The sequence below is a fragment of the Sesamum indicum genome, linkage group LG8 (assembly GCF_000512975.1).
Source record: "Sesamum indicum cultivar Zhongzhi No. 13 linkage group LG8, S_indicum_v1.0, whole genome shotgun sequence".
Taxonomy (NCBI): domain Eukaryota; kingdom Viridiplantae; phylum Streptophyta; class Magnoliopsida; order Lamiales; family Pedaliaceae; genus Sesamum; species Sesamum indicum.
Genome location: NC_026152.1, coordinates 1030162 through 1041476, shown reverse-complemented (window position 1 = coordinate 1041476; position 11315 = coordinate 1030162). Strand labels below are relative to the sequence as shown.

The 11315-nt window shown below is 37.1% G+C and overlaps 2 protein-coding genes and 1 non-coding gene across 3 annotated transcripts; 1 reads left to right on the top strand and 2 right to left on the bottom strand.

Moving 5' to 3' along the window:
* Window positions 29-2065, bottom strand: LOC105167358 (pentatricopeptide repeat-containing protein At1g03560, mitochondrial). The gene has a single exon (XM_011087039.2). The coding sequence runs from the start codon at window positions 2017-2019 to the stop codon at window positions 76-78; it is 1944 nt and encodes a 647-aa protein (XP_011085341.1). The 5' UTR covers window positions 2020-2065; the 3' UTR covers window positions 29-75.
* Window positions 2124-2195, top strand: TRNAQ-CUG. The gene has a single exon. It is a non-coding gene; the product is annotated as a tRNA-Gln (tRNA).
* Window positions 5569-9185, bottom strand: LOC105167356 (peroxisomal membrane protein 2). Its single transcript, XM_011087038.2, has 7 exons — window positions 8734-9185; window positions 8339-8479; window positions 8115-8228; window positions 7839-8012; window positions 6755-6870; window positions 6538-6610; window positions 5569-6100 (listed from the first exon to the last, which is right to left on the bottom strand). Exons 1-7 carry the CDS (start codon window positions 9106-9108, stop codon window positions 6092-6094), a joined length of 1002 nt encoding a protein of 333 aa, XP_011085340.1. The 5' UTR covers window positions 9109-9185; the 3' UTR covers window positions 5569-6091.

Sequence of the window (11315 nt, the reverse complement as noted above, 5' to 3'; positions counted from 1 at the left end):
TGTGACTTTGGGCAAGCCCCAGAAATTATGTGAACAAACCAAAAGGTTTTTATTACCATAATGAACAGACATATATTAACTCTCAACAAGATTTCGAAACTTTACTCGCTTTTTAACGCTGCGTATCCTATCATACCCTATACCAATCTTACTATGCATTAATTTCATTGCCAAATCGGCTTTGCCTGCCTTCCTCAAGGCATTTATCATAATCGTACGAACTCTACCTGGAATTTCTCGTCCGCGATCAATAACCCCATCAGCCAACTTGCAAGCCTCTATAATACGGCCAGCCTTGCACAAAACATTTATCATATCTTCAAAAGCTGTGTCTAGGACAATGCCCATTGGTGCTAGCTCATCTAAGATTTTACAAGCTCTTGCAACCTTGCCCGAAAGACAAAGCCCAATGGAAAGGGCCCTAAAAGAAGCAGCTGTTGGAGTGATACCTTTATCAATCATCAGATCCCACAATTTCAACGCCTCTTCATTACGGTGTTCTTTGAACAAGCCACTGATCAATATCGTGAATGTATACACAGTCTGATCACAACCTTCGTCTTCCATTTTCTTGAAAAGTGCCAATGCTTCATCAACCTTCCCACTTTTAGCCAATCCATCAATGAGCACATTATAGCAATATGAATCCCTAGGACATCCCCTCTCAACCATCTCTTCGAATAGGCTTTCAGCATCTTCCAGTCTCCCTGCCTTCCCAAGGCCATCAATGAGGCTCGAATACATTACAGCATTGATGGCAACATTATTGCGTTTACAATATTCAAACCACTGCAGTGCCTCCTCCAATCTCCTGTTCTTGCACAGACAATTCACAATTACTCCATATGTGACTTCATCTGGTTCAAAACCTTGACTTTGCATCCTCTGAAAGAGCCCCATCGCCATGTCCAAGTTCCTATCTTTTGCATACGCATCAATTAAAGCAGTATAAATTGCAACATTGGGCTTGCAACCCTTTGCAATCATATTCTCGAAAGCAACATATCCTTCCATAGACTTGCCGTCCTTGCAAAGGCCACCGATCACTAAACTATACGCATGTGAAGGAATATCCAGTCCTTTCTCCTGCATTTCATGGTAAAGTCTCAAACAAAAATCATAATCCCCCTCTGAATAACAAGCCTGCATCATAGTCAGGAAAGTAATCTTATCAGGCTCCACATTCCTCGCCTCCATATCCTGAAACCTTGCAATAGCCTTTTTAACATTCCCCGAATTACAATACCCTTTAATCATAGTATTATACGTGACAATGTCCGGCTTAATTTTCCCATTTTCCATAACCTCAAAAACCCGCTCGGCTGACTCAATAAACATAGAACTCACAAGACCATTCATCAAGAAATTATAAGTATACAAACTAGGCTCAATCCCATTATCCTTCATTCTTTTCCATACCCACAACAACTCCTCAACCATCCCTCCATTCCCAAAGCTCCTAATAAGAGAATTAGCAGCAACCGCATTCATCAAGAACCCCTTACCTTTAAACTCATTGAAAACCAACCTAATCCTATCAAAATCACCTTCCAAACACAAAATCTCAATCATAAACACATAGCACTCAAGATTATGGGCATACCCCTTTTGCTTACCAGCCCAGATAAAGAATCGAAAGGCGGTCTCAGCCCGGTCCGGCAGCTGGTCAGATTTCTTGAGAATATACGCAACAAAAGCGGGAGGGAGTCTGATTAAATACTTATGGCAAAAGCTGGTCAGTTCTTGCTCAAGGGTGGTGGAGGGGTGGTTCAAGTTGTTGTTTTGTAAGAAGTGGAGAATTCTTGGAACCCAGGGGGAGGGCTGGAGCTCGGGTTTTGGGTCGGTGGTGATGAGGTCAGAAAGATCGTTGAAGGGTTGCACCCATTCTGGAGGTGGGAGAGGAGTAAAGGAAGACGCCCGTTTAAGAGACGGTGAGGAATGTGAGATTGGCAAAGGGATTGAAGGTTTGAGGAGCCTGGAGATGGTGGTGGAAAGGGGTTTCAAGAGGGCTTTTCTCATCTGTGCAGTAATGATCACTGGGAGTCCAATGCTGCTGCTTCATTGTTCTTGCTGAAGACTTGGAAGAAATACTTTAAAGGAAAAATAGACCTGACATAGACGAAGGTCCCATGGTCTAGTGGTGAGGACATTGGACTCTGAATCCAGTAACCCGAGTTCAAATCTCGGTGGGACCTTTCTCTTTTTCCCTTTCTCTTGTCCTTTTTCTATTACTCCTTTTTGTTGCCCTATAAACTAATATGTATCTATTTCAGCACTATGTTTATAAAAGATTCTAATTTTATTTCCTTTATTTATGGACTAAAATACTCTCACCTGATATTTTTCAGGGTAAATTATTCTCATGAGATTTATCATAATTATGAATATTTCTTACTATTTGAAAAATTATAAATACATCTTCAATATTTGATGGTATTCTGTAATCTTTAAATGAAGGTTTGGAATTCTTAACTTTGCTCTTGTCGTATTTTATTTTTCTTTTTCTAACAAAGACAAGATGGACGGAAAATTTCAAAAAACTGAAAATAAATTATCCACTTGGCCCAAAAAGAAATTAAAGAATTTTAAAAAATAAATAAATTATAATTCATAATCCACAAGGACATTTTGATTAGCTCATCATAAAAAATAAATACAAACTTAACAAAAACTCATGAATTGGACTAATTATTAGTCGACTATTAAAATCAAGGCTACTAGTAAGGGGGTATTAATAAGAATATATTTATAATTATACCAAATATTAAGAAAATTCCATGTAATTTATCCTATTTTAATCCACTCCACTATTATTAACAAAATTGGGTGAAATTTATTTTCCCCCCTCTATAGTGCAATATTGGTGTTAAAAATTTTTTCCTTCTGCATAGTTTTGATAACTCATCCCAAGTGGACGAAAATAACCTAATACTTTAAGGCCTTGTTTGCTTTTTGTGATTGGGCATGATAAGATCATTTTTCATGTACATTCATGCGTTTGGTTGGCATTATTAGAGTCTGATGTAAGGAATGGATCGATCTCCGACAGAATACAATACAGAAATATTAAAAATTATTACAGGCTTTTCTATTAAAATTACAATGATCTTAAGAAGCAGGAATACAGATACAATAAACAAACCTAGAAATTGTAGAATAAGATAGACGAATGACAGAGAACAATATATATAATGAAGCCTCAGGAGCCAAAGACCCTTAGGCCTACAGAGGGCCAAGGCCACAACCATTACACGGTTGCTTGAATCACTTAAAGCTACAAAGGCTTTTGAACCGCAAAGGCTTCATCAATATCCACCAAGAAAAATGCCACAAAGGCTTTAACAGAAAATCATAGAGGTTTTGCCACTAAGGCTTTTAAGAGTATTTTAGAGAAAGAGGGAGAGGAAGATGAGAGCAGAGACTTAGCATGTTAGCCAAACCAACATAAACCAGCCATATAAAGAGGCTGGACATTAATAGTCCATAATCAGCCATTAGTGAAGAACACAGAAGACAAGAAGGTGGGGGAGACCCAAAGGGTCGTCTGAGTAAGAAGAAGAAGAGCAAACAACGAATTAGGGTGAAGGGGAGATTAGGGTTAGAGAAATGAGGGTGAGGGGGTTTAAACATTAAGGTCAAACCTCTTATGGGTCGCGTCAGTGGATAGGTGGCCCTTTGGGTCTCAAGTGAAAACGGCCATCCAGTAAAAAAGTCCCAGCCTTTGGTTTGGGCTATTATTTCTTTACACCTCATATTAATATCGGACTCGATCTTATTTATAAAGATTTATGGGATAATAAATTCCGTCTCTTAAGTGGGATATACAATCCCACCATTTATATAAATTTATATTAAAAATATCTTTCCTCATTTAACCTTCCAGTCCCTACTCTCTCTCTCTCTCTCTCTCTTCACGTCTTCATTTCTCTCCCCTCATCCTCCATTTTTTTTTTCCAACTATTTCTTGTCCCTATAAACAATAACGAGATGACTTGTTTGCAGCAATTCTCAGAGTTTTTTATTTTTGTAAATGATTAAAAAAATTATATTTTAAATTATAATAATTACATAATAAAAAATATTATTGTATCTTTTTTTGGGACTTTTCAAAAATATTTGAATTTTGATTTGTTTGTCAAATTGGATGTGTATTTAGAACTTCCATTTCAATTAAATCAATTTTATTTAAAAAATTATTTTAATTAATTTTGAGATTCTTTTTAATCATTCATAAGCTGCATTATAAAATAAAAACAACTTAAAAAATACTACAAGAAAAATAATCAATAGATACGAAAAAAATTTCTTGTAGTGAAAGGATACCCTTAATAGTCTTTTTACATTTAATCATACATTATAATCTTTTCAACAAAATATGGTATTATATTATCACATGGGATATCACACATATAATAACTTAAACCGAGCAATATATAATGAAAGGTAGGACTAAATATTATTCAATTTCTTATCCCACCCAATCCCATCATACCTAATCCTATCATATGAATCAAACGAGATACAAAAATAAATTCCTTTTGCTCTCTATTGTAGTCTATATATAATTTTAGCTCCTCTAAAATTAAATTTTAATAATTCAATATAAATATATTTTACACTAATAATATATATATTGTATTTGTACCAGAAATAAACGTTAAAAAAATATTTTAAAATTTGAAAGTTCAGATTTAAAAAAAAGTATTTGAAAAGAAAATGGAAAAAAATTCCATCCACAGTGAAAAAAAATCTAAAAAAAATTAAGGGTAAATTACAGTGACATTCCGTAAGTTAGGTCAAAACACACAAACGTTTCCTTTTTTTTTTTTTTTTTAATAAAATTACAGTTTCACTCCATATTCAAATGCAAAACTTAAACAAACACTTTTTGACTGTATAACTCTCTCACGTCAGTACATGGTAGAGAACACAACTGTAATAGAGGCCGCAATTTTATTTTTTATTTTAGAGGGGCCAATGAGATATATAAACTAATGGTGTCGTATCGACAGCAACAAACTTTACGACAGAAACAAATTTAAAATTTTTGGATCTCAATAAAAACTTGATCAAAATGAGCAAGGTTGGTCTCGTTTGAATCTTCAGGTCGAGGTGAGTCTAGTGGTGGTGGTCCCAGGCTAGAATTCATCCAGACGATGACGAATCAAAGCCAAGAAGCTTTGACAATCGTGCTCGAAGCCCAGTCTCTCCGGCCAATGAAAGTTCAAATTGATGGTATGAATATGTTCGTCTTGAGAAGAGGATTCCAATAGTATAACCCATGGCTGAAAATTCTAATGGAAGGGGGGTATGCAACATTTTGAAAAACACACGGGGGTTTTTGCCTATTCTTTTAACATAAGGGATTTTTAGCTAAATTTTAAAAATATAGGGGGGTTTTGTGCAATTTTTCTTATATATATATTAAGGCATAAAGATATTTTTATTAACATAAATTAAAATTTTAAAATTAAGGGGTATTGAAAATTTGAATAGTAGAAGGGGATTTTTTATACCACCTCCACCGTATCGCAGGGGAGGACAAACCTAGTAATCAGTAATGCAGCAGATCAAACTGAAAAGTTCTGCATGTAAACGTTCATATGTCTGTATCCTACGGACAATTTACAAACATGTGTATAAATTACTAAATTTGCTAGATACACAATATCACAAACCGCTGCTTAGGGAAATTACAGTCTGCCCAGTGTGAAAAAGATCATAAAAGCCAACATATACACAAAACCATTGCTGGTTTTCTTACACATAAAGAGTACAAGTTCAGATGTAATAATGGCATTGTCGTTGCGACAGCAGCAGAGCTGCTCCGACATAGATCATTGTAGGATAGAGAAGATCATTGTAGGATAGAGAAGATCATTGTAGGATAGAGAACTTCCAACAGTTCTCGCTATATGATGATGCCCTGCAACAACTTTACCTTAGATGTATAATGTATTAGCCCCTGGGTCTGGACAGCAGACGGTAGAGCCTCTCATCCTTAACTCCATCAAAGAAGAGCAATAAACTCGGACTTTAGCTGGACGCTTTTACCCGGATTTCATTCACTTGTTTCTGCGAGCAGTTTACTCTATTTTTCCTGCCAAGGATGAAGGAACGGTAATAACAAGCCTGTTATTCGTCGTATATTATTCCCATGGGTAATATTGTTGAAGAAAACAAGAACAGTATATAAACTACGTGGCCCTGGAATATGCATGCTGGTTAATATGAGAAAGAAAAATAAGTAGATTATGCATTGAAGGAATAAAAAAAGTTCACTTGCATTGTGTTTGGATTTAAGGATTTAAAGATAAGAAATTAAAAAAATGCCTCGTAACAGACTCTTTGGATATGTTTGGATAATTCCATATTGTAAAGGAAGTCTTTCAACTCTCTCTTTGAACTATGTTTTGAAGAATATCAATGGATTTCAAATCCTTTAAATATAGAGTCATTTGAATCTTTTTCCTAAATTCTTCTCTGAAATCCAAAATATTCCGTCCAAATGTGGCCTTAGTTTCTATCAGACTTTACCTTGTTTGATGAAGGACCAGCTTCAGCGTCAGACGCCTCAGACATCCGCATTTCTGATTTCTCATTTGAATAACTGCAGAACAAAAACGATCGTTTAAACATCTGGTGTGTATGGCCTTGCTGCAACTTCTGATATCTGAATGCATTCTAATGTTTGAGCATGATATACTCTACTAGCATGGTTTGACAGTAAAAGTTAAATGTTTCTAATATTTACGTCGAGAGTATAGTAACCCATATTATCTCCACGCAGTCTACCCATAGAAGTCTTTGCTCTACTGGAATCACGCCATAGGTGATTAAATGAGCAAAAGGCCAGAGCTTCCAACCAGCCTGTTACAGATGTATCAGAGAGAATTTAATTAATCACAAGTCCATTCAATGAATCGACAATTACGTCAAAATATCAAAAAAGCACGGTTCGAAGCCAACTCATTCTTTGTTGTTTCGGATTTATTACAATTTCCGAGAAAGAGATATTTAGCAGAAAGAATATTCACAATAGGATACTGTTGATCATACACTGATACGTATCGAGGGTGTCTAAATTATATTATCTGTAGCATATTTACATATTGGACATCAGAACAAGAAAAACGTGAAATTTGAGAAAGTTCAACATAAAGCACTAACTTGGAGTTGCAGAAAGCAACTGGAAAGTAAGAAGGACTTCCACTTTTCTATAACATGTCAAGCTGGGCAGGAACTCTGGATGAGTGCTAGACAAACATATAACATACAATTACTGTCTATTAAAATGTTCATACGTCACAGAACAACAGGATTCCTTTAATCTTTTATATATACGACAGTAATTTAGTATAATTCCAGAAACTAAGCCTGAAACCTGGCTACTAAATTTTACAGGTCAAAACTCAATATAAATACATTGCGAACAGATCATTTAGCTGTGTGCTTCAATGAGCAAATTCAACAGCAAAACCACCAAGGTCCGAACTGCCCTCCTTTCAATGTTAAATGAGAAGAGGAGTTGAAGTATGTGCTAAAGCATTGTGCTTGAAAGAGCGCAGGAAAATAAAGTACATTATACACACTCCTCGTCGGCAGTCGACTACGACATGTAAGCACTCCAAATAGCAATTTGTAATAAAAAGAAAATAAAAGGCCACGATAAAACGTACTTAGTTTCCAATAACACTTATTTTACTTAATCTTTTCCCTGATAATTATTTTATGCTAACATGATGGGGTCTCCTATTGTCATGTGTAACCTTTTCGGGCTAAATGAATGAAATATGAAATTATATTCACAGAAAGAGTTATTTTTAGGTGGTTCTTACAGTCAACATAGGCCAAAATGTTGATTTTAGTTCACCGAAAATATTGACCGGGGATTCCAGGCGCAAGAAACCAAGAGCCACATAGTAGATGCTGTTCCAAACTGCTGCCCACACAGATTGGTCAAAGGCAACTTTGGCAGGGACCACCCACCAATCCTTGGAAGGAAATAGAGCCTGTGAAATCAAGCAATATCAGACATCCACACCCAAACACACACAGTAAAAAACAGATCAAAGCTAAGTTGGATTTCAACAAACTTGCGCCACAAACATCACCTCACAGAATTGGTAATAATAATGAGAAAGTGATCCATGGAGTGTGAAACCAACTAGACCGGACCTAAACATGCGTGTACGATCAAACTCAAAAAGGGGCTTCCCTTCATAACACTGCAAAGATTTTGAGCACATGGAAATGATCATCAAACATGTCAGTTCAATAAGCTGCATAATCCTGAACCAAAAACATCTGTCCTTCTTGGAACAGAAAAAATGCCTACTTGAGCAATCCAATCTCCCAGAGAGTAAACAATCCCACTTATCATCATTTTTGCTAATACAGGATGTGTTTTAAGAGCTTCTTCATAAGCATTCCAGTTGTGTTCAGGTGCATACCTCAACACCTCATAAAGGGTCCATCCCTGGAAATAAAATCAAAAGGCAAAGGAATTTCAGAACAGAAATTTGCACTGATATGTAATAATTTCACAGAAATCTTCAAAGACACGCACCAAAAACAGCCCACAAATTATTTGGTGACACAAATGTAAAATTAAGCATTAAAAGCTTCTAATACTTCTTCTTATTGGCATTCACCAAAAGATACAAAATGAGTAATCCATAAGTGAAAACAAGGTGCATAAATGAAAAATCGAAGAAACATGAGAGTACTCACATGCCAATAGTCATGATCAATGGTGAGCAACTTGGTGATGGCAAGGGAACCGGCAGCAAGAACAATAGCAGCATTGAGTAAACTATCAGAAGAAGTGGCACCAAACACACTGTCCTTGAGCCCCTCCATTTTTCTCGAAACTGAAGCCTTTTCTCCATCTTGATCACCTGTCTTTTCCGTGGAGGAAACGTCTCTGTCTTCTGTGACAGCAGCGCTGGGCCAAAAGGGCCTGCCTTTCTTGGCAAGATTTGGATTCAAGAACGGCTTTGAAAGGGTGAAGAGGTGGTGCGATGGAGAAATCGGGAGGCTGAAATGTTTCTTGGGTTCTGTTAACTGTGAAGTTGGGGACAAGAAATTATTGAGAGTAGTCATCATCTGTAATTTGGTTCTGTAATGAGAGAGATTATTATCTGTTTCCTTTCTATAGTTTCTTGTGGTGGTTTTGAATTTTGACATGATTATCGGTACCCATATATAATTGATCAATTATTATTATTATTATCATTAGTTTGTTTCATTCGTCTATAATTATTTTTTTAAGATAAAAGTGATAATTATTTTATTAAATATTTTTTTCTAAATTTTATTTATTTTATTTTTTCCTCTTTACGTGTTATCTAATTCTCTCACAATATTATTTTCTCTCTTTATTGTCTTTTATCTATCAATATTTTTAATAAATAACAATATAAATATTAACATGTTTCTATAATATATATTTTTAGACACTTTTTTACTTTACAAAATTTATGCAAATAATTTATTTTTAAAATTTATGTACATTCATAAGATGTGAAACACTTATTAGTGCTATATATTGTTAGAGATAGTCCTTTTTTTTGGGGAGGTTAATTTCATTAAATAGAGAAAATAAAAGGTACAACTGAAGCCTTGAGTAAACTATCAGAAGAAGTGGCACCAAACACACTGTCCTTGAGCCCCTCCATTTTTCTCATCTCTGATTAGGGGTGCCAACGGGATAGGTTTGGGGTAGGTCTGGGAGGATTTGGGACCCGCCCCACCAACTTCGAGTGACCTGAGACCCGCCCCGCCCCATTTTTTTATACCCTGCACCACCTCGGTACAAAACCCGTCGGGACACATCTAACTCGGTGGACCCATTATATTTTTATTTTTTATTTGTTGTACAAATATAAATTTTTTTTCAACATATCAGTTATAAATAAATTTGTTCCACAAATATTCAAGTCCGAAAATAAATTCTCAAATCAAAATAAATACAATATTATTATTCATCTTCTTCTCATCAAGAACTGTTAGACAATTTTTCAATTTTTCAATTGTTGAACAAGTACCTAGCAATATACAAACAAAAAATATAATATATTGTTAATATTTATTCTACCAAAATAAAGTAAAAAAAAATATAATTAAAATTTTTGCTAACCATTTACCTCATTGCACAACCAACAATGAGAACACATCAATGTGTCCAAAGTATATATATATAAATATATTATATATATTATCGGGTCAGGGCAGGTCTAGGGCGGGTCTCTATGGACTCGAGACCCGGCCCGGACCCGGTGTCACGGACGGACTCAAAATTATTCCGTCTCACAATCGGTTTGTTGAAGCATTTTAAAGCCCAAGACAACAACGCCACATAACTGTGTCGTAATCCGGTCTCATCTTGTCTCAACTGACGGTCTCAACCCAAGTCGCCCTACATCAGGTAGAACGAATGTGCCAATCCAGATCTTCAACTGGGCACAACTCTCATTCGGGAGCCCGGGATTATCTGGGCTCTGATGCCAACTGTCACATGTGGACTCCTTTGTCTCGCAACAGAATGTATTTTTCACCCGTGCGGCGTCTTAGGTTACACCCAACCTTCGACCAGCCTTCGCACATCTCAGAGTTTATCGACTGTCCGTCGCGTATCTTCGACAGTGAAGCTCGCTAGCACGACATCTGAAGGCTTCTCTACGCAGCACCGCGTGCCCGTGCGCTCGCCTATCCAAAATGCCCATGTTCGTCGAAGCTCTAGGCACGCACGTTTTAGCATCTCTTGGCAGACGGCCCCAACTAGCTTGTCTGCTGCCATGCGTCTCGCCCACAATCTCAAAACCCGCAATGCATTCCTCGATGGCAAGGAGCATCATCACTCCACCTCGGCATTACGGCACTCCGCATGCACCCGCTACACTCGTCTCATGCCCAGCACTCACTCGGGGCATCCTCGGCCACGACATGCCTTCTTGCCTTTCGGCATGGCTTCATAATTTGTCCACAGTGCAGCGTCCCCACACGACCGCTCATCATAGCCAACAGATCTCCATGGACGGGTAAAATCCAATAGCGCGTGCCATGAGTTGGATCACGAGGTCTTAGAGTGCTTGCCTTGCTCACTCATTCACACAAGAGGTGTTGCTCCTAATATTTCGCAGCCCGTGGAGCAACCTTGCGCTTCACGTGGAACCTCTCGGTCGCTTTTGTGCCCAACGTAGGACATTCAAATGGCCGAGGAGCGCACTTTTTCCGCATCTACCTCAATCGACGTCCAAATCACGTGCTACTTAAACCGTTGTCATAGCTTATGATTTCCACATCACGAGTCT

Coding starts and splice junctions, on each gene's coding strand:
- LOC105167358 (XM_011087039.2), bottom strand. CDS start 2,019: ATGAGAAAAGCCCTCTTGAAACCCCTTTCCACCACCATCTCCAGGCTC.
- LOC105167356 (XM_011087038.2), bottom strand. CDS start 9,108: ATGATGACTACTCTCAATAATTTCTTGTCCCCAACTTCACAGTTAACA. Junction 8,480..8,733: donor TTGATCATGACTATTGGCAT/GTGAGTACTCTC, acceptor TTTTATTTCCAG/GGATGGACCCTTTATGAGGT. Junction 8,229..8,338: donor TGGGAGATTGGATTGCTCAA/GTAGGCATTTTT, acceptor AAATCTTTGCAG/TGTTATGAAGGGAAGCCCCT.